This window comes from Cygnus atratus, chromosome 4 (genome assembly GCF_013377495.2).
Source record: "Cygnus atratus isolate AKBS03 ecotype Queensland, Australia chromosome 4, CAtr_DNAZoo_HiC_assembly, whole genome shotgun sequence".
NCBI classification, from domain to species: Eukaryota; Metazoa; Chordata; class Aves; order Anseriformes; family Anatidae; genus Cygnus; species Cygnus atratus.
Window position 1 is genome coordinate 24,266,399 of NC_066365.1, and position 23,731 is coordinate 24,290,129.

A 23,731-nucleotide genomic window follows, 5' to 3' on the forward strand; every position below is an offset into this window, starting at 1 on the left:
AGACAAGTCTGGAGAAAGGACGACTTTGCCTTAGTTGAGGAGGACTGGATTAGAGATTATTTAGGCAAACCTGACATGCACAAATCCATGGTCACTGATGGGATGTACCCATGAGTGCTGAGGGAGCTGGCAGATGTTATTGCTAGACCACTCTTCATCATCTTTGAAAGGTCATGGAGTACAAGAGAGGTGCCTGAGAACTGTAAAAACAACAACAACAACAACAACAAAAAACAGTGCCACTCCAGTCTTCAAAAAGGGCAAGGAAGAGGACCCAGTCAGCCATCCCTGGAAGGGACAGCTCATCCTGGATGTCACCTCTAAGCATGTGGAGGAAAGGAAGGACTAGTCAGCATGGATTCATCAAGGGAAAATCATGTTTAACCAACCTGATAGCCTCTATGATGGAATGACTGGCTGGGTAGATGAGGGGAGAGCAGTGGATGTTTTCTACCTTGACTTCAGCAAGGCTTTCACTGCTGTATCCCACAACATTCTCATATGTAAGCTCAGGAAGTATGGGTTAGATGAGTGGACAGTGAGGAAGATTGAGAACTGGCTGGATGGCAGAGCTCAGAGGGTTGTGATCTAGTCTAATCTAGTTGGAATGCCTGTAGCTAGTGGTGTCCCCCAGCGGTCAGTACTTGGTCCAGTCTTGTTCCATCTATTCATCAATTACCTGGATGAAGAGTCAGAGTGCACTATCAGCAAGTTTGCTGATGATACGAAACTGGGAGGAGTGGCTGATATCCCAGAGGGCTGTGCTGCCACTCAGAGGGACCTGGACAGGCTGGGGAGTTGGTCAGAGAGCAGCCTCATGAAGTTCAACAAAGGCAAATACAGGGTCCAACACCTAGGGAGGAATAACCCCATGAACCAGTACAGGTTGGGGGCTGAAAGCTGCTCTGGAAAGCAACTCTGTGGAGAATGACCTGGGAGTTCTGGTGGACAGTGGGTTAACCATGAGCCAGCATTGTGCCCTTGTGGCCATGGCCATTGGTATCCCAGGGTGCTTTAGGAAGAGTGTTGTCAGCAGGTTGAGAGAGGTGATCCCGCCCCTCTCCTCAGCCCCAGTGAGGCCACATCTGGAGTACTGCATCCAATTTTGGGCTCTCCAGTACAAGAGAGATATAGAGACTAGAGAAGGTCCAGCAGAGGACTACAAAGATGAGTGGGGGGACTGGAGCATCTCTCTTATGAGAAAAGGCTGAGAGAGCTGGGTCTGTTTAGCCTGGAGAAGATAAGACTGAGAATGGTTCTTATCAATGTATACCAATATGCTATGGGAGGGCGTCAAGAGTATGGGGCCAGATTTTTTCAGGGGTGCTCAGCAACAAGATAACAGACAAAGGACACAAACTGAAACAGAGGAAGTTCCATCTGATATGAGGAAAAATATCTTCACTGTGAGGGGGAGAGAGTGCTGGAACAGCCTAGAGAGAGATTGTGGAGTCTTTTTCTCTGAAGATATTCAAAACCTGTCTGGACATGATCTTGTGCAATGTGCTCTAGGAGACCCTGTTTGGCAGGGGGTTTGGACTAGATAGATCCTGTCAACCTCAACCACTCTGTGACTCTGTATCTTTTGGGTGACAATTAAAAGTGTGATTCTAAAGAACTGATATTAAATAATTCCTTTCATAACAACAAAGGTACTGATCTTTATGTCTTGAGAAACTTTCAGTTTGGGTAGTTGTTTGAAGCATGTCAAAATTCATCTTGCAGATCCTAATGGGTCTCTGGCTTTTTTTCCATCATACTTTCAAATAAGTGGTTTTATCTTGACCTGGACCATATGACTGGAATTACTAACACCTTAAGCCTGCACATTACCAAGAGTTACACAACTCCTGCCATATCATGTGAATAAACCGAAAACTTACTGTGGGTAGTTTTTTAGAGAAATCCAAGCATGAAATACTGAAAACTGGTGATCCAAGGTGAAGGTCACAGAGTTTTTCCAAGCTTAGACAATACACTTAGAGCAGAGGTCCTTTCAAGTATCTCTTCACAAATCTTTGTCATGAGAGAACATTTAGTAGGCAGCATCTCCTTGTAGGAGTCATGAGCTTCTGGACAGTGCTAGGCAGGACAATCACAGCACAGCCCAATTAATTATTCTTTTTAATATCTTCAGCCTTCTGGGCTCTGAATGGTATACTCTGAGCCATCCTTCCATTTCTTGACCTTTGGGTCTGTGAAATAATGTTTTTAAAGCCTCGTTATACAAGAATGTCAGATGATCTGACCTTACTGTTTTTGAGAAACATATGTTTCTGGTTTGAAGTTAGGGATCTCTTTTAAAGACTTCATTATTATGTGTCAGACATTTTGTCTATTAGGTAATAAGCAGAAAAAGAATAATGAGGAGAAGATAGCAGTGATTGGCATTGCAACTTGAGAACTACCTGTACACGTAGTAAGATTTATTGAAGACTGTGACAAAATACCTTGTCTATAATGAAGTCAAACCTCAGTGCTAGGTGCACTGTGTGACTCAGGGGATGTGCCAGGTACTTGTTTCCTTTTTCTTTTGTTTTAACTTTGCCACTTTATCTAAATGAAAAATAAAATGACTTTCAAATTATTCTGACAAATTGGTCTCTAACCTACACAAATCATTTTTTTACTTTTTAAATTAAATGTCCCAGTGTTTTTTCTATCAATGCTATTTTATTCCAAAGCTCACTCCTGCCCTCAGCTTCAGCTGTTATTATAGCAAATCAGCACTTAGGCTGACTCCAGAGTAGAAACTTTGCTGCTTAGAATCTGATTATTTCACCCTGAAATTTCAGAGTCAGCTTTAAATAGTTATGCAGATAAATAACTTTTGCTGTTCCTATACAGGATTGACATCTTCAAGTATGTGATATATGGTGTAGCAGCTGCATTCTTTGTATATGGCATTTTGCTGATGGTGGAGGGATTCTTTACAACTGGTGCCATCAAGGATCTCTATGGGGATTTCAAAATCACCACTTGTGGCAGATGTGTCAGTGCCTGGGTAAGTGGATAAGACAACTTTTGTACTTATGAGAATTTCAACATGATTTATATGTTTGTAGTGCATTGTGATGTTATTCATTTTTATTTCTTTAATATTTTCTGATACTTCAGTGGTAGCATCACATTGCTATGAAGAATCATAGCAATGGATAATAGAGTATTAGAAGTACTCTCTATACTGGTTAATCAGAAAGTAACTATAGTTACTTAGGAATAAATTAATTCTAACATCTGATTAGGAAAATGTATTCTCTCAGCAATATAAGCTTGTTGGGCCACAACCAAAAGTTTATAATACCTTCACCTGTAGTAGGCAAGAAATATTTTTCTTACTAATATTTTCCCTGTTAGTTTAGAAATCTTGCCCATTCCTCTTTGGGACAAGTTGAGTCCTGTCATCAAGTTCCATTTTGTTTTTAAGTGAGAAACAGCCTATTATTTCTTCCTATATTATCTCTGGCTTGAAGATGCCATTCACTTATGTCCCTGGAAAACTTCATTCAAAAAATTCTAATTTGAACTTAAACAAAGGTTTCTCGAAGTGAAATGGCTGACTGTTTGGGCCTGGGATTATTTTAAGATCTCCAGGTGGGCCTGTAGAATATCAGGTAAGTCATTACTTTTTTTTTTTTTTTTTTTTTTTTTTTTGAGTATTCTGCATCTCAGGTGAGAGGCCTGGACACTTGGTAGCTGTTGGAGCTGGATATTTCTGCAAAGACCATGAGTATCAGCACATCGTATGTTCTGATGAAAAACAAATGGTTAAATGTAGCCAGATAGCTCTGGGTGTTAAGGTACACTGGATAGCATGCTATAACGACAATAAACAATACATAAAATAATAGAGTTTCTTATCGTGCCCTCCCACAATTGTCATAATTTATGTTATGAAAATGTAATGTTTTGAAATGGGAAAGCACTTCTTTTTATCTTGTCAAAAATGTTGGGTTAAGGTTTCGTCCTGGCAGTTGTATTTCTACTTTTTTTTTTGGTATCTTAGCTTTTAAAAGATGTACGTTAAGTCTCTACATAAAGATGTTTAATCTTGTGAGTTGCACTCACTAGTATTATCTTCTGTATATTAGTGTTTAGGAACCTTGTATTTAAATGTGTGAAAGGGATTTTTCTGCTATTTAAAATTATATTGGCTACCTGAATGTCTGTGTGCTTTTTTTGTCCATGTTTTTCGAAAAAAAAACTAAAAAATGAAATTTGAAATTTCTGAAACCTTTACAGATTTTTGCTTTGCAAGGAAAACCGTGAGAGATTCACAAATGTTTTGAAAAAACAACTCTGAGGGATGTGAATGTGTCATTTCATCTTGTCCTAACCAGACAAGTTATTCTAGAGGCAGTGAAACTGCACCATATTGACATTTGATTCTTTGTGTAACAGAAGGAACACATTTCAGTGCAGGCTCAGCTGGCTTTCCCACCCAGAGCAGTTGCATCATTTCTGAATGCTAGAAACGAAGCTCATTTCTCAAAATCAGATACCATATCTGGGTATTCTCGTGGTAAAATACCGACTTGTCAGACAGATGCATCTTCTTTCTGATTGAATACTACTGTATCTGATGCAGAATGCTTCATACAGAATGCTCCTTCATTTATGAACAACAGAAAATCTCTCTCCAATAAAGCAGATATATTTATGGGTCTAACTCCCTTAATCCAATCTTCATTATGGAAAGCATTTAACAACAACAACAAAAAAAACTCCTATCCACATAGATGCTAAATAGTGAATGCTTTAAATGGCTCAGCCACTGACAAGAAATGGGTAAGGTGAGCTTCATATGTTGATCTGACCTTTCAAATTGCATAGTTCAAAACCAAAATCACAAATTATTGTCACAAATGATCCAGAAGCTAGCAGAAAAGTCATTTTCAGAGGGAATATGTTATGACACAGATGTATCCCCCCCTCACTTGGAATGCCTCTGAGGTTGCAAAGATAAGGGCCTATGCTTCTTCAGTAGTTATAGAATCATAGAATGATTTGGGTTGGAAGGGACCTTAAAGACCCCCCTGCCATGAGCAGAGACACCTTCCACTAGACCAAGTTGCTGAAAGCCCCATACAACCTGGCCTTGAAGGCCAGGGAACCTTCCAGAATGGGGCATCTACAACTTCTCTGTGCAACCTGTACCAGTGCCTCACCACCTTTACAGCAAATAATTTTTTTTCCTAATGTCTTATCTAAATCTATCCTGTTTTAGTTTAAAGCTAAAAGACCCCCTTGTCCTACCACTGTACTCCCTGATAAAGAGTCCCTGTCCAGCTCTCCTGTAGGCCCCCTTTAGGGGCTCAAAGGAGAGAAGGTTACAGAAATTTTCCCAGATAAGCTGAGGTTTTTTTTGCAAATGACTATCTTTTTTTTTTTTTTTTTTTTTTCCAGCAAAGATAATAGGCTTTAAGTCTTATAAGTTAGTTCTTTTAAATTAAGCACTTCAGTCTACTGTCTAAGTTTAGGTAGGATATATCCCACTTTACCCCCCTAATTTAAGTTTAGGTAAATAATACTTGCTATCTAAATGCTTCTAGAATTAGTAAAAATAAAATGTATTGATGGTTTTATGCCTTCTGGAAGCCTTGTTAGTTCTGGACACTAGACCAGTGTTGGAATTTCTTTAGAAGACTGGCTTCCTTGTAATCTTCTGTGCTTATTCTTGAAATAGGAAGGAAAAGCCCTAACAATAATTCAGGACATGTCTGAGTGGTTATTAAGTGTCTCTCTCATTTTTATGCCATTACTTTTCCAACTTCTTTGTTAATACAGATATGGTTTCTTAAAAAGAACGGTGAATGTAAGTTTTTTCTTTTTATTTCTGTCTGACATACTTTGTAGAAATCTTCTGCAATGAGCTCCAAAAATTGTTATATATTTATAGATGGCTTCAGTCTGTTTTATTTCTGTAATCTGACTTGTTTTTTTTATGATTATTTTTTCTTTATTTTTACATTTCCAGCTTTTCACGCTCAGGGATATCACACATAAAATCATAATTTTGTCTGATCATTCCTTTTGTCACATAACTTACTGCGTGTTTTATACAGAGATCATTTATTGTTTGTAGACTTCATTGCTTCCTTCAATAGAGGAGTGTCTGAGGCATCATAACATGCCTTGCTAGCAGCTTGTCCGATTCTCTTGTGCTTGTTGCTCGCTGACAGGATTTTTATTGTCAGTGATAAACTGGACAAAATTGTTTTAGCATTAACTTGTGCTCTAAGTACATCTTTCACTTTGAGGACAGCATTTTTCCTTGGCATGTAAGCCCAGACAATAAGCAATTTTTGTTGATGGAACTGTTTCCTGAAAAAGTGCTGTCATATGTTGCCAAAGTGTGCTTGACTGTGGTACCTGTTAACCTTTCTGCACAGGCTTTGTCTTTCTATTATGAGACATCAAAAACTAGTCAAGCTGTTAGTTTTATTTCCCCCAGGTTTAGATTATCCTTCTCAGTTTTAACTTGAATACTTCATCAGATGATCATCCCTGAACCTTGTTCTCACCTGGCTGCCTTTGTCTTTTTCACTCCATGTAGACATCTTACTCTTTTTATAGTTCTTTAAACATGTGAATGTCAGTGGCATTATCATAAATTCACACTTTAATGGTCAAAGGTGCATTCTTTATCCACTCTCTGTGTTTTCTAGCCTGTTTGTTTCTCAGTTCTCCCACAGAAAACTGCTATCACCAAAATCTGCCAAAACCATATTCAGCTTTTTGTTCTTCATATGAACTGCATCTTGCTATTGATGTCTCATATATTTATAGGTGTATTTTCTTGGTAATAACTGAGAAATGTTTTCTGGGCCTGCTTGCCCAGGAAGAAGGGGGTAACCTGTAGTATTTTGTGGACTAAATTTATTCCCTCACTGCTTGTACCCTTTTAGTCATATGTAATGATTAGCATTCAGGTTAAGCTGGTTAGGCTTAGTCAGCAACGCAAAGTATTTTTAACAATATACTTCTTTCAGCTGAAGAGCTTTAACAATTTCTAAACATCAAATAATAAGTTCCATCATACTGTGGTTATGAAGAAAATCTCAGTAGCTTGAGCAGCAATACAAAGATCCTGCAGTCTCAGGAAGGTAATACTTCTCAGAAGTGTGAATGGTCACACTTTTAGAATCTTCTGGCTGATTAAAAGCTCAGTCACTGACTTTCATTGCTTGGGAAGCCAGCAAACAAGAAAAGGGAAGGTCCATAGCACTTGATTCTCTCATAGGCTTCTCCAGTCTCAAGCTGATCTACTGCAAACATCACTAAAAAGAAGAAAAAGACGAGGGAAACTTTGAGAATGTGAAAATGTAAGCATACACATTTTGAGAAAAAGTAATTCCAAATGTCAAACTAACTATGAGAAAGAAGTGTTTTGAAACCATCACTGTGTTAGAAAAAAAAATCCTGTCTGGAAGACTGCAAAACTAGACAGGAAATTCTGCTGCTGTTAAACAGCAGATAAGGTCCAATGCTCTATGTAGGACTTCAGAAACCTATCAGACTACAAAAAATGACACACAGAATACCTAATGCTAAAAATTTTAAGCAGCATAATGCTACAAAACCATCAACATAATAAAGACATTTCAGAAATAATAAAATCAAATATATTGTTTACAAGAAAGTACCACAGAGATAAATTATAAAATCTTCAGGGAAAACCTAGTCATCCATCATTGCAGATCCATCTTTTTCAAACTGAGTGCATTCTCGTGGTTATGTAGTAGATTTATTTACAAAGCAAAATTTCAATAACATGAAAGAAATTGTTAGAAAATCTTCTTTTTGTATTTGTGATGCAGCTGTGGAATTTTTCTCCCCCACTTCTACCAGTAAATCAATTCACAGTACATCAGAAATTTAAACATTTTTTTATAGGCTACTAACTCATTTCAAAGCATCAGACATCATGTTTGGAATATTTTAACCTTTAAGTGAAGGAATTTAAAGGTATTGTAGAAAAAAATGCATGCAGCCGAAAAGAGGAAAGTAATGGTGATAATTGACTTTAATTTTATCATGATCAGTTTTTCTTCCATTTAAAATATTTATGAAATATAAGTGTTTAAAAACCAGTCCCATTAAATGCATGCTTAAAAAGTTTAAATTTCAAGGATTTGATTATTTTCTGGTAACAGATTTTAACAATCTAGAGAATGTCACATTGGCAACTATTTACTATGTAAATGAACTGCAATTAAGCAAACCTGAGAAGTTATTTTGGCTGTTACAGTCTGCACCACTATTAAAAGAAATTTGGACTAATATTGCAATATTACTGGCTTTTTTTTTTTTTTTTCTTTTTCCCCTCTTGAAACAGTTGACTTGAATGCCAGCCAAGAAGAATCAACTACGCAACAGTAATAACATAGCATGAAATGTAACCATGTTTCAACAAGAATCTTGGAGCTTTGCCTAGGAATATAACATGTCAGAGATAGAGAGGATGAACATGTTTTGTAGAGGCAATAATAAAAGACCAACAAGTGAGTGTTAGGAGTAGTGAGTGTGATATTCTAGAACAAGCAGAAAATACTTTGCAAGTGTGTATTTTCTGTGATTCATAGCACATTTAGCAGTACTATCAAAACATCAGTCTCTTTATTCCAGCAGCATTATATGTAAAATGAGATAAGTGGAAATATTCATGTTTCATCTTTTATTTCTATTCAGGAATGAGGCATGAGGCATGAATGTAGGAAATGCTAGTTAGCACAGAATGGAGAATACTGGGGAGTCCATTTGGTTGTAAGCTCCTTAACAGTCCTTAAACGTATTTAGATTTCCTACCGGGTGTAAGAAGAAAGCATTTGAATGCTAAGGGAGGATAGCTAGGATGACAAACAATGATCTGTAACATCTTAAACATTGATATATCAGTGAGTTTAAAGATATCTGTATAATTAGGTTTTTATTAGCATTGAAATCAAATCTATAGATGATTGAATACAAGTGTGACATTAGAGAGACAGAGCAATTTAGAAAGAAATTGAAAAGATATTCCTGTTCATGCTTATGATTTGCCATCTGCAAACTGCAGAAGAGAGTTTCTAAACCTGTGAAGAGGTTTGGAAGGAACATCTTAGATCATCAAGCTGAAAATAAACAAGAACATTTTATGGGTGTATCACAGTAGATAATAAATCTAAATGAGATATAAACACAGCAAGGCATCCATCTTTTTGTAACTCTTTGGGTTTAGAGCTCATGTCAGGGAGTTCATATAAAATAAGTGTATGACTAAATTAAGAACAAGTATAGATGTTAGTACTGAGTGGTTTGCAACAGATAAAATTACATAGCAACAGGTTTTTAGAGTTGAGCAATTTTTCAGGCACTTCTGAATTTGTTGCTGTATTTCTGTATATATAGATCAATTTATTTATTTTGTAATGAGCAGCAATGTCTTCATACAGTAAAATGACTAGAGTAACAACTCAAGTTTACTTTGTTTGCATTTCAATCCATCTCTTTGTAGTAACAGAATTTTTAAACATTTTGTAATCTCTGTCTCCATAGTGACTGAAGCAGTCATAAAATATTTCTTTAGGGGGTATTAAAATATTTTAAACAAAACTAAAATAAGAACAGTATTAGAAAGTCAATCAGTATGCTTTTCATGGGACCAGTATCCATAGATTTTAAAAAGAAAGGAGTACCTGAAATCAGGTTATTAAAACAGACAGTTTTGTTAATGTTTTCAGTGGAAACAGCATTCCACCCAGCTGTGACTGCCATGAAAGTTGTTGTGCTGTATACATATCATTTCAGAATGTACTATGAAATCTCCACTTACTGACACTCATCTGTGGAGATTTTATAGTAAAATATTTCCTAAAGGGTTGACGACTTGCTTGCTTTGATAATTCATGACATCTGTTATTAGCAATGGAAAGCTTGTAAAACCTGGTGGGAGGGTTTTACCAGCCATGAAGGTGATACAAGAATTTAACTACTTCAAAGGGTAAAGATTTGTTTCACTAGCATGATTATCTACTTCAGTTATTCTTGTTTGTAAAATGAATTTCTCTATTGTTTCCACTTTATTTTGTGTGTTTGGCTTCTTACAGTGAAAACTGAGCTGACCAGAAAAAGTCATTTTCCCTACAAATAAAATACACAGAGTAGTAAAGAACAAATTGTGGTACCTCTTAAAGATACCGTACTGCTATTTCATGAGTCTTTGGTTTGTCACATGGTAGAATGCTACTTCAAAGGAGAATGATCCCTTTGAATCTCAGAGACTGAGTTCTGAATTTAATTCCTGGAGTGAACAGGCTCCTTAAGCATTTCTCATATGCCTTCTGGAGCAAAAAGAGTAGATTAAAAAGGAAATTATTAAAAAATATATATGTTTTTGTCCTTCACCTGTGATTTTTAAACAAAAATATTCACAATTTCATTCAACTATAATGAGAATTTATAAGCTAACTTCTACTGTTGCTAGAAAATAATAACTTGTGCAAGGCAAACCTTTTGTATTTTACTGCTCCTACAGCAGAAAATGTTCTAGAACAGAAAATGTGTTATTGCCCAGATCACTGATAGCATTGCTTCAATAATTATTCCTTCACTGATAGCAGTAGTAGCAGCTTCCAGGGACAGATATTAACTTCCAATAGATTTAACATGAAGTTTTGCACTTTAGATATTCTTATGTGAAAAGAAGGAAATTTCTCTATTTTATTATGACATGGATTTGAGTGCATAATTGGCCACCAGCCCATTAGTAAGAAGTGGCTAAAGGAGGGAAAAATGAAGTAAATGAAGTTCTTATTTTTGTAAAATATTTTTTTAAATAAAACCAACATTTGATCCCCTTTTTCTGAGCCACTAAACCGAAGATTCATATTTTTAAAGGAAAATAAACAAGCATGCAATTCTAAGCAGGCAGCTCCTGTGACTCCCAACAGTGATCATCTGACAGATTTCTGCTGTTCTTATTCTATGCCCCAGGCATTTGTTATTTTATTTATTTATTTATTTATTTTTAGGATAATGAGCCCTGGTTTTCCCCTTTGTTGTACCAATGCTTTGCATTATGTCAGTACAGATTTTTAAGCAAGCTTCCTGTTCTAGAGTACGGAGAGATAGAGACAACCACAAATATTAAACTGGAATTGTTACCTTCATATTAAGCTTGATCTTTTTATTCCTTTTGGTGGTAATCACAGACTGGGAAGATTCCTGAACCTGTGTGGATCCTAGTCTTATAAACAGTAATAACAATTTAGTTATATAACTAATATAAAGGATTTATTTCTGCCTGTTAAATCATCATACAAGTTCTACACTGAGTACTGTACTAAATTTCTTAAATGTTATTCAGAAATTTCAGAAAAAGGCTCAAAAATAAGGCCTCAGATTTAGCTGCTTTTGACAAACTCATAGCATATAAACTAAGGAAGCTGTCTTTACCTTTAAAATACTGCTAGAAAACAGTAAACTGAGAACATAAAATAATAAACTGAGAATTTATAGTTTGTTCTGAGAACACATGGAGAACATTCTTTCTTATCTGTTGCTTCTACTTTAGAAAAGCTATATGCAACTCTTTAGCTCGATAATAAAAAAGTAAGATCAGACATAACATTTCAGTTGAGAATTCATAGCCCTTAAGTGAATCAACATTTCCAAGTATTTTTCCAAGTAATTATTTGTAAATGAGTGCCTGGGGTTGAACCAGATGTTGGCTCATCAGCTTTAACACTCTAACACGGAGAGAAGAAAAAATGCTTCTCTTCTTTATTCACCTATATCATTTACTTTCTTGCATCCTTCTGATAGTTATTTTTAGTGCTGTAAATTCTCTAGATTTTCAAAGTACTGCTGAAAGTCTCTAGGGACAAGTCTCTAGGGTCAATCAGGAAAATTAATCTGAATCGAATTTGAAACTGGATTAATTAAACTACATTAAATCCCTATGTAAATACACTTACTCAGAATTAAAATGGATTTTAGTTAATATTCTTTGGAAGTGAGTTAAGGTAAATCAAATTAAGGTCTTTTTAATAATGCTTGACAATGCCCATCCCATATCATCAAAGTAATAAAACTTCCTCACCTAAAATTCAAACCTTTTGTTGCTTTGCATTTTTTTGGCTGAACAGGTCCAGATGGACAAGCTATGCTTCTAATGATTTTCACTACTGTTTACAATACTTCACATCTGAAATTATTTGGTTTCAATAACTAAAACCCACATTTATATTAGGCTTGTTCCTTTCTCACCTAATGTGAGGGATCTTGCCTTAGACAGAAATACAAAGTGTTTTCCATTTTCCCTTTATTTACTCTTTAAGGTTTAATTTTAAGCAGATTGAGGACTGGCTTATTCTGCTTTCAAAAATAGACCTTATTTCCTATTCTCAGATTCAATGTTTTTCTGTGGCAAGCAGTAACAAAAAAGTCAGTGTGCTGAAATTTTTTTTGTTTCAGCAGTCTGATTAGATTCATCAGCATTTCTGAAGCCATCAAATCTTGGTGCTATTTGGATTCAACATTTAGAAGTTGACTTATCTTCCACGTTTAACCATGTAGCATCTTCATATGCTTTCCACAGTATAAAATGAGAAGGTAATTTGTTACTGATGAATGTGTCTGGTAGTTGTCTCAGGTTAGCAGCAGAGTAGTAACGTAGCATGCTTACATATTTACAGAGGCAGGGTGTGCCAGCAACTACCAGCCCAGAAGGCAAGGAGAGTTCAATGCTTCCTACACGCAGATTGCTATACACGCAGATTGCTATAATCTGGAGGATCATGGCTAAAAAAAGAAAATGTGTAGCCTTTGGAGAATACGTATTACAAAGCATATAATTTAATGTATTCCTTACTAACAGCAGTAAGCACCCTAGTTTGTTCACTGTGATTAATTCCCTTGTATTTCTTTCTATCTGAAATAAGTCTAAATATAGTAACAAAGTGACAAATAGATGGTCTCACTGATTCAGTGCTAGTGAGATTCTGTGATAGCCATGGATAATGACTCATTTTTGTTAAGACTCAGATTTTAACAGCAAAAACAAGCATAGTGTATAGTATTTCATTATTTCATTATTTTGTATCATGAAAGATTGCAGTAAAACCAAACACAGTAGTCTCTTGTCTTAAAGAAGTAATGATGGGAGAGACGTAGAGTTATGCTTCAGAAAGCATGCAGTACTGTCAGTACTTTAGGTGTGGTGCTTTGCATCAATCATAGACCCAAGAGTGACAGGAATGTGGAGTAAGCTTGCATTTCTGGAAGTATCACTGCTTTGTTCTTCAGAAACATCATGTTAGTGCTCTGTCATTCACTTTGATCAAATCATGATTTGATTATCAGACCCAAACCATAACGTAAACAAAGAAAAAGATGAAAACAATCAGAAATGCTTTTTTTTTCTTTTGTGGTTTTTTTTTTTTTTTGATTGTGTCAGTTAAATTCTGACTTACCACTAGTTTTGTTTTTCCCTCTTTTTCTATAGTTTATTATGCTGACATACATCTTTATGTTGGCCTGGCTTGGCGTAACGGCTTTCACTTCTCTGCCTGTTTACATGTACTTCAATCTGTGGACCATTTGCCGAAATGCCACTTTAGTGGATGGAGCTAATCTCTGCTTGGATCTTCGCCAGTATGGTACGTGCAAGATTTCACAATAGAAAATGTCACGTTACTTTATTTCCAAGTATCTGTGATGATCTGCTTCAGTGTTTCCAAAATGCCTGTTTCTACCATTTTACCCACAAGTCAAAGCAGTATATCAGTCACTGCATTTCCAGGCCTGATGAAGATGAAGAATACATATAGTAACTCTCTATGAGGCTACTGGAGGAAGAAAGTGGGGCTACAGGATGAGCTATGGAGTTTAAAAAAAAATTGCAATATAGACATCTGTGTGTTTGTGGAGGATGGGGAATTTGGACAAAAGGGGGTTTGGAATCCTAAAAAGTCTTGAGAATTCTTGGAGTGGTGATAACTCGTTTCCGTTCCGCCACAAGACTGACTTAAGTCTAGATACTTTGATCTTGATGGTTTCTCAGCCCACAAAGTTTTGTTGAATCTTATTCTTGTTGGACACTCCTGTGAGTCTCGTTCGTTTGTTTCCTTCACCTAATATAAATGTGTGGTATGTTTTTAATTGCTCTCAAGATATAAAACTGCTGTATTACTTAAGAATGAAGGGGTTTGGTTAATGCTGAATATTTCACTTACCCTGAAAGAAAATAGTTCAAAATTATTGTTTTCTTGATGTTTTCTTGAGGGATCTTTTTTTATTTATTTATACTTGCCTGCCCCCTCCTGCCTCCATATGACAGGTGACTTGAAAAAGCAACTGTCTGTACAGATCTCATCAAAAGTATTTGTACTTCTCTCTGAGCTTTTGTTTTGCTATTTTTTTTAATTAATTTTATTTAAAATGAGCATATGGTACAAACATGTAAAATGTATGTTCTGTGAATATATCTGTTTCCTATAAATTCAGTGTAAAATCTGCTCATTCCTAACAAGAAAGAAAAATACCATATTTCATGATTAACCAGTTACAGCAATTTTTTTCATGCTTTGATTTTGTACATGGACATTAGCTGAAGTAAGCAGTATAAATTCTGTTTATTCTATCTGATAGAAACTATTATTAAAATAAAGTATGTGTTTGGGTAGTGCTGTTTTTTTTATAACTTTTGAATGAAGCTTTGTACCAGATCAACACATCTGAATACAATATACAGAACATTTCCCAACATGAGGGTAGAGAATATTTATGAATATATTGGCATGGTAAGTGTTTACACTGGCTGCAAATTATTTTCTGGTGTTTTGATTATTGTGCTGATTAAAATATAGAATAAAGGAATAAAGACTTTTTTTGTTGTTGTTGTTTTTTAAATTGGCCAAGAAATTATTGCCTACATGTTTCCTAATAGGCTTTTACTGAATAGATGATGTGTTAATTTTCTGATGACTGAAATTAGGAAGATTTTATTTTGTTGTTAAATAAATTTCTGTGTAGGAGCCAGGAATTTGTATTTCTTAGCAGCCTTCTTCAAAGCCAAGAAAGCTATGTGCTAGGGACACTAAATACTGTGAATATCTATTCTGCTCCAGGTATTGTCACAATTGGAGAGGAAAAGAAGGTTTGCACCACATCAGAAAGTTTTATCAAGATGTGTGACTCTAATGAGGTGAGTAAATGTGATGATGCTTTTGTCAAACCTGTATAGGAAATAACTGATAGGTATGTCTTCTTCTCACTTTTTATATTCCAGTTCTTGCTAGAATGATAAAAAAAAGCCCAGTGGAAAATACAGTCATCAAGTACTTCTGCTCTTTTACCACGTACTGGATCTATTCAGTGTTGTTTCTCCAGCCGTTAGTTTTCTAAATACATTTGTATTTTATTTTTTTTTTAAGAATTCCATTAAGTCATATATATATTTACTGTGATGTTTTTGAAAGCTAATGCGCTTGCTGCACAATGGAGAGGTCTATATATGGAATCTCTATTTGAAGATCTTGATTACTGTTGTGACAAGAGAATAATGTTTTCAAATGGATTTGACCAAATTTTGCAGTGTGTTAGGATAATAACTCCTTGTACATTTTTCTTTGTAGTTTATCCTTTAGGCAAAGGCCTCCCATTTCATTGCAGCAGAGGTTTTTGGTTTTGTTTTTATATGGTCAGGATGAAGATAGGACAGACAAAATTATGCCTATATAAAACAAAAGGAGAAACTAAAATCTCGATCCCTCTGAAGTCAGAAGGTGCTTCACTAAATGTTTTGCTGGGTCTTACTCTGAATAAATATTCCTAGCATGAAGTTACACAATAAGCCTTCTTTTATACCAAAAGCATCTAAGAAAATGCAACCCTGGCTGGTCAGTCAGCACTCACTATGTTGACTTCTGAGTAAACCAGATCACTGAAATGAAAAACAGATGTAATTATTTAGTTTGAGATGGGATGGGGAAGGTGGTCAACTTGGATTACTTAAGTAAATTGGTTTCTATTAAAGCACTATACACAAATTTTACTGGAAAAATTGGGAGGAAATTAAATCAGTATATGAGGCTAGAAAGCTACAGTGACTGAACAGAAACAGTTTCTTCTTAGGCTGTCACTGCCACTAAAGAAACTATAGTACTGTAAAAATATTTTTTTTAAAGTGGGTCTGTTTATTTTTAAATAATAATTTTTAAAAATGTTTTATGACTTTTTTTCCTTGATGTGAGTATTGTAACAACACAGGCACATGTACAATGTCATGTAGTAATGTCAATCATTTGGAAAAAGTATTAGCAATCATTATTTTTGTAGTAGCAGGAAGGTAGTCATTTGCTCTACGTTACTCAGACTTTTTGTTCAGTTTTCATTTAATGTTACCACCATAAAAGTTCCTTTATTTGTCCCCCTCTGCAGCTAAACATGACATTCCACTTGTTCATTGTGGCACTTGCTGGAGCTGGAGCAGCAGTCATTGCTATGGTAAGCTTCCCAAAACCCCTTATTTCCTTTGTCATCTGAATCACTAATACATTCTGATTGTTGCTTAGTATCAGTTATTCAATTTGCTTGCTATTAGTATAATATATTTCTGTAATTCAATACTACCTCTTACCTTTTATTTTTATTTTTTTTAATTTATATTGTTGGATTCCCTTTGAAGTAGAATACCATGACTACCTCTTTGAATATAAAACACTGTCAAGTACCTGCTAAGAATTTTTACCTTTCTGTTGCTGTATTGAGACAAGTGTCTGAAACCCTGTGTCTCTCTCATGACCATAATAATATCCTTATATGATCTATACTTTCTGGGTATTCATAGGATTACCATGCTGTTATTTTAAGAGCAGGGTCTTTTTATCTGTTCTGTACATGCATGTGAATGTGTCATCTTTTCTTTCAGGACTAATTTCTGCCATTTTATAACAAAGATTGCCTTGGGTTTGACAACATTCTTGCCAATGAGAATATTACAATGAGAAAAAAGTGTGTGAGCTAGTGCCCTGCTCTTCTGTCTTTGTCTGCTTTGTCTGCCCAAACATCAAGATATTTTTAGAGTGGGTACTGTATGGTGTAGGTTGCTGTGGTACATGTTGGTACATGGAAGGAAAAAGTACTGTTACTCTGTACTGATGCATTTTGTAAGAGAACTGTTAGTGGTGGTGATTGCTGTTACTATTGCTATTAATATTTTTTCATTGAATACTAAAGCCATACATTTTTTGTTCTCCCTAGAATTTTTGTTCACCCTAGAATTACATGTATAAAAAGAGACAACCAAACAATATTCAATGAAGCTATGTTCAATGAAGCTATATTCCTGTTGCATTACTGATTTTTTTTGGTCTTCCCTGCCGTGTTTTCAGTATTACACAACACCCTGACAACAAAGCAGAGAGAGCTGAAAGAAGAATACATATTTTAATTTTTTGTTGTTGTTGTTGTTTCAAATCACAAATAATATGTACAATAGTGTAGTAGTGTTTTATACTCATAATTTCGCCAAGTTTCCAAAATCAGTTTTTTTCTGCTTCCAGCTGAAAAAAATGAAGACTAAATAGTAATGATTGTAATATATGTATTAGTATTATGAAAATATGTCCAAGAAAACATTATTTCTCTGGTGCTGCATTATTGTTTTGAAATATATTCACTAGTAATTATCAAATGCTAATTTGTTCAGATAACAATTTTGCATTTCAAATAAGAGTTTTGAATCAGTACAGCTACCAAAAGATTTTCAGTGAAAACAAACTGAATATACCTTCCTTCAGTAGAAACAAGTTAAGTAGGTACATTGAGCCATGTAAGTTCAAATACATGATACTTCCAGTAAAGCTTTAAAAAACCCTTCAAAGCTCACAGTACCATATCAAAAATACCTTAGATGTGCTACACTAAGCACTGATCCACTAGGAATTTTGATGGCTCCCATCTATTATCATATTTTTTAAGGGTTACCCCTATCCAAATGTGCTTTTTATTGGATTCTGTGACTGCACAGAGCAGGCATGATAACACTGATGATTTCAACAGAAATATATGTTAAGAAGAAGAAATATAAGTTAAGGACATAAGTGCTAGTAAAGTTCAAATGCTAGTAAAGTCCAAATGCTGGTAAATGTTTGCTTAGCAAGATTTATGTGTCTTTTTACCCTTTGTTATGTTTGAAGCTCTGTTGTCTGTATTTTTATTTGTTCATGAATTTGTTAACTTGTTTTTGACACTGTGGTTATCTCAAGGCAAAGACTAGCACATTCTACTTTTCAATGGTCATAATTTTAAAACTGACATACAAGACGACTTCTATAGATTGGGCAGTGTGCTTCACACTCTATGGTAGCCCAAAGACTGGGGACAAGACAAGAGGGAAAGCTCAGAATTTAGTTGGACAAGCAGATATTAGCAGGTTCCCTTTCTTTAAGGGAAGTTTAATTTCTCAAGAGAGAAGTAATTTAGGGGAGTGTCCTGGTTTCAGCTGGGACAGAATTAATTTCCTTCCTAGTAGCTTATATGATGCTGTGTTTTGGATTTTTGATTAAAATAGTGGTGATGACACACCAATGTTTTTAGTTATTGCACAGCAGTGCTTGCACAGAGCCAAGGCCTTTCCAGCTCATCATGCTGCCCTGCCAGCGAGGGGGTTGGGGGTGCACCAGGAGCTGGAAGGAGATGCAGCCAGGGCAGCTGGCCCAGGCTGCCCAAAGGGATGTCCTGCACCATGTGGTGGCATGCTCAGCAATAACAGCTGGAGATGTTAGCAGGGGGGCTGCTCTTGCTTGTGGACTGGCTGAGCATTGGTCAGCAGGTGGTGAGAAATTGCACTGTGCATCATTTTCTTTCTTTTTTAAAATTATTATTATTTTATTATTAATTGCTTGTGTTTTTTGTTTGCTTTCTTTTATTTCTTTTTCTTTAAGCTATTCTTACCTCAACCCATGGTTATTATCCCCCACCACCACCCAATTCTCTCCCCCCTCTATCTGGAGGGGAGTGAGCAAATGGCTGCTCACCAGTCTAAACCACAAGCAGTTGAATGTATTTTGTGTCCTAAATGCCTCATATAGCAAGAAGAAAGATCCTGTGCTCAAATCAGCAGAAGGTGTCAACAGTTGGCTAGGGTAAAGAACAAAGTGTGCAGAGGCCATTTAAGTCACTGGAGAAACAAAGTCCTTCCCTGTATGTGCTATTGCAAAAATAAACACAAATATATTAAGTTGATGAAGTTAGTTTAGTGTCTTTGTATATATTCACAAGAGTAGCAAGTCTCCATGTCTGTGAATTTTAATGAGATTTCTTAACAGAAAAATGAGATTAAAATACCTGTCCTTTACAAAAGGAAAGCACATGAATTTATTGCAACTTGATAATATTTCTTACAAACATTTTCTTTAAACAAGAACAGTCCATCTGACTGAAATAGTAAGCATTTTGTATCTGTTACCAACCAGGAGTAATACTGCAACATCTATGAAACTGCTGAATAACTGAAATGGTAAAATCACCATTTTATGTCTTTTAGATGACATTTGGTCATTACATTGATATACTTCACTGTATCATCAGTTCTGGAGATATGGACAAATTTACCAAAGAAATCAGTTTGCTCATACACATTAAGACCATCTGTCAGCAAGATACTTTTCATTAGTCCGTATTTTTAAAATACAACATGTTAGAAAAAGTTTTTTGCAAAACCAGCCAAAAATTGTTAGAATTTGCAAAGACATTTAGTTATAAGTAATAATTTTCCCATAGCTATTACTTTATACCCTTTTGGTCTCAGGTTTGTATAGGAATGTTGATTTTTTTTTTTAAACAGTTAATTAAATATCTGTTTAGTCTCCAAGAGAGAATGCTATTTTGTGTTCAAAAAGAGAATTGGTCTATAAATTAGTTGAAGTATAGAAAAACTCATACTTTCAAGATTATATGGCAGGGGAAACTTGATTTTGCAGAGAAGGAAAATGTCAAATAGTTTATTTTGAAAAATTATCATTCTTAGACTTCAGCAGAACATGAAAAAAAGCCTGAAAAGTGTTCTTTATGTTGTAGGTACTGTATGTGAGTCTTGAGCACAGAAAAGTTAGCCAGGATTTTGAACTATACTAAATTTGTGTTATGTACGATTCTGAACATTAATATTTTTACTTGTGTCTGAATAGAAATAACTGAATACACAAATGATCATTGAAGTAATGCATATTAGTTTTATTGTTTTCAGTGTTGTGCCAGATAGAAACCAGATGACATGAAGTTGTTTAAATGTAAACACTGCCATCCCAAAGGGTTGATTGGCTATTAAGTATCCCACCTGTGATATACTACACCACTACACCAAAACTGAATTATAATATATACATTTTTCCCTTCTCAAGGAAGGGAAATGTATTATCTGAGCAGTATTCTTCTGCCTGAAATTCCACATAAACTGAGTTTAGTTATGTCCTCTAGAGGTTCTCTGAAGAGGTGATCAATTATCCTGAAAAAAGAAGCAGGGAAATGTATAAGTGGGCTAGTTCCTCTCCCCCAGGTGTAACTGTATTCTTTTGAAGGATATAAGATGCAGGTAAGAGGAAAATAAGTTCTTCAGACTTTAGCCCAGCTGAGGAAATGAAAGAAACAAAGCAAAACAAAAACCCAACCCAACCCAATGCAACCCTAAAAAACAAAGAAAGAAAGAAAGAAACAAACAAACAAACCCTTCCTAGACTGGGTACAAATTCTACAGATTTGAAAAGTTGAAGCATACTTTATCTTTTGGAAGAAATCCAGGCAGGAACATTTCACAGAGTATGGAAGGACCTTGCGTTGTCTTTTGTATGTCTGTAATTGAAACGTCCTGAGGCAGACTGTGGAAGCTGCCCTGCTTCAATTTGAATAAGAGTTGACAGGGCCCCACTGGCTTCAGGCTACTCAGGTCAGGGAAGTGTGAAATGCAATTAGACAGCCACTTAGAGATGACCTCCTTTGTGTGATAATGTTATCTAGGAACTTGTTTGTTTTTTTTTTTAAGTGGTGGGGTTCTTTAATATATAGGTAATTATATCATAAATATGTATTTGAGATTATAATCATTATACAAGCTAAAATAGTTGTTTCCAACAACTCCAACAAAATGGAAGTTTTGATCAATGGTCAATGTACTTTCACAGTAGTTTTTCTTTTTTATAGTTTTTGAAAAGTCAAGAAAAATGCCAAATGAAAATACAAGACATTAGTTTTAAATTTGACTCATACTGGAATATTACCAAATATTTTGAGTCTATAAGAATTTTTCCCCACATGGGGCCTATATCCCATTTTCATCATAATCTTCAGCTGCAAAGTTTTCTGGTTTATATATTTTAAAATGTCAGGAAGATGTAAGTACACTGCTCAGATACCTTCCACTTCTAGGATTCTCATCTGTGTACTTAGATGTTATTTTTGAGAGGTTCATATTTTATTTTCAATTGAAATCTTGCCCTCAAAAAAATATCATCAGTGTTTTCATTGGTTGTAAATTGTAATTCTCTGAGATGACAAAATGATTAGGATTACCAGCCTGTTTCTTTGAATTTTGGAATTTTTCTCTGAACAGTTGTTTCTATTTTATGACTCTGCAACTCAGACCATTTTCCTCAGACACATGTCAAATGAAGAACAGGAGAGCAGCTTGCTGCTCAAACAGATAGCTGGAATAGATTTAAACTGTAGATTTAAACTGTAGACAGCCACAGCTATGAAGACTAAGCAAACTACAAAAGGGACTGAATGCAGATAGCCTCTGAAGGAGAAACTTTGAAAAAAGTATTTTTGGAAGCAGTTCCTTGGAGACCACAGCTTCAGCCTTTTTACTGACTTTGTGTTAGAATTTTTCACTCATTTGTTTATTAATTGCCACCGTTCAGAAGACTGGACATCATCAGGTCATTAAGCTCTGACATCCATACTGTGTGATTTTTAAAACAACTAAGCTCCATCTCAAAAGGAATTGGCTATTTTACATCCTCTATTTGTAATGGAAAACAAGTGCACAATGTAGTTTTTCTACTGCTAAAATACCTCTCACTAACTTTCAGATTAAATTTACTCAAAGCTGAGTGAAAACATTTATTGATGTGACATAATTGCCAATATCCTTTAACTGGTGTTTAATCCTGAAATGTATTCATAGACATCCTGTCCTCCCTGTTTGCTAGTATAAATAAACCAAGCTTTTTGTGAATATATCATTGTAGCTCATCTAGTGATTTGTGATGGCTGCAAGCAAGTCAGATCCAATCTCCAATACCCACCAGAAGAAGGGGACGTTTTCCATTTCTTTTCAGATCTTTTTGTATTTTGTTTTTGGATGGAACACTTGGAAAACTCTCAATTCTCTTTCCCTTTAAAAATAAATAAATAAATAAATAAAGGTTGATGAAATAACTACAGCTGTAGGTAGAAGAAAGAAATTGTGGCTAAATGGAAAGCCAATGCTAACTTTAAGAAAAATGCAAATCTCTCCATAATTATATTGGATACGTAGTCGTAAGGCTGCAGAGTATCTATGGCAAGTTTCAGTCTTAAGCAACTGCTTTAATAAATAGTGATTCAGTAGGTAAAACTCTGAAAGAAATTACCAGAAGGCATTTCTCCACATAGATTTACAGACTTACTTAATTGGTGAAATTTGTTGAATTTCAATTCTTTTAATTTTTTACACTCATTGCTACCAACTGCTAGTCACACTAACAGTAACTCAGCTATGAGCTAAGTAATTTGAGGATTAACAAACCTCAGGGTTGAACTTTGTGTCATATTGCTGTACTACTACTTCTTGACTTAGCAATGCCTCCCTTCTGATAAAATCCCAAACTCGATCCTGTAGTTTTTGAAGCGTGAACATGCTGTATTCTGACTAGGTCTGTTGGTGCCTAACTCCATGTTACCTTTCTTACAGGTCCATTATCTCATGGTCTTGTCTGCCAACTGGGCCTATGTGAAAGATGCTTGCAGAATGCAAAAATATGAGGATATTAAGTCAAAGGAAGAGCAAGAGCTTCATGATATTCATTCTACTCGCTCTAAAGAGAGGCTCAATGCTTACACATAAAAGAATCCTTCTCTTACTTTCTAACATGTGAATGCTTTGTTGTTTAACTAAAGGTCATCCAATCATTTTAAAAACAATTGAAAGTGCTTCTCACAAAAGATAGTTTGGGTGACTTACATATCACTCATATACAATTCTTGGTTGTCTAGCACTTGGTTTTTTAATTAGTTCTTACTTTGTGTGACCATTCTCTACCACAGAGCTCCTAAATAGCCTTTCCTGAATCCTGTTAAGCTAATTAGTTCTGCTAGATGAAGGATACTAAACTACTGTCAAATACAAATATGTGTTTGATTTTTTTAATCACTTTGTATGTGTTATGCATAACACCTTTTGCATTGTTTCTTATATGTTTTTGGAAAAAAAAGATAGCTTTTTATACTTTTTAGTTTTGAGTTCAATAACTACTTTAACTACAGGTATACTTCAAAGGGACCATTGTACATGATGTACAATATATAAAGAAAACACTGATGACTTTCCTTTATATTTGGAAATCTTGCCAGATGGACCCTGATCAACTTGAATGAAGGTCCTAAGAAAGTTTTAAACAATCAAAGGTGCAATTTCTAAATTTGTAATAGTGGGTAAAAAATGGAAAAAAAAAAAAGGAAAAAGAAAAAAAAAGAAAAAAAGTGCTTC

At 35.3% G+C, this 23,731-nt stretch overlaps 1 protein-coding gene across 1 annotated transcript in view; it reads left to right on the forward strand.

Annotated features, from left to right (window-relative positions):
• The window catches only part of GPM6A (glycoprotein M6A), a gene marked incomplete at its 5' end in the record, with an annotated part of 36,079 nt that extends 12,585 nt beyond the window's left edge, over window positions 1-23,494 (forward strand). The window contains 5 exons of the mRNA XM_035557916.1: window positions 2,848-3,004; window positions 13,487-13,640; window positions 15,111-15,187; window positions 16,423-16,488; window positions 22,937-23,494. Coding sequence (XP_035413809.1) covers window positions 2,848-3,004; window positions 13,487-13,640; window positions 15,111-15,187; window positions 16,423-16,488; window positions 22,937-23,089 — 607 coding nt within the window. The remainder of the gene's footprint in view (window positions 1-2,847; window positions 3,005-13,486; window positions 13,641-15,110; window positions 15,188-16,422; window positions 16,489-22,936) is intronic.
• Window positions 23,495-23,731: the final 237 nt, after the last annotated feature.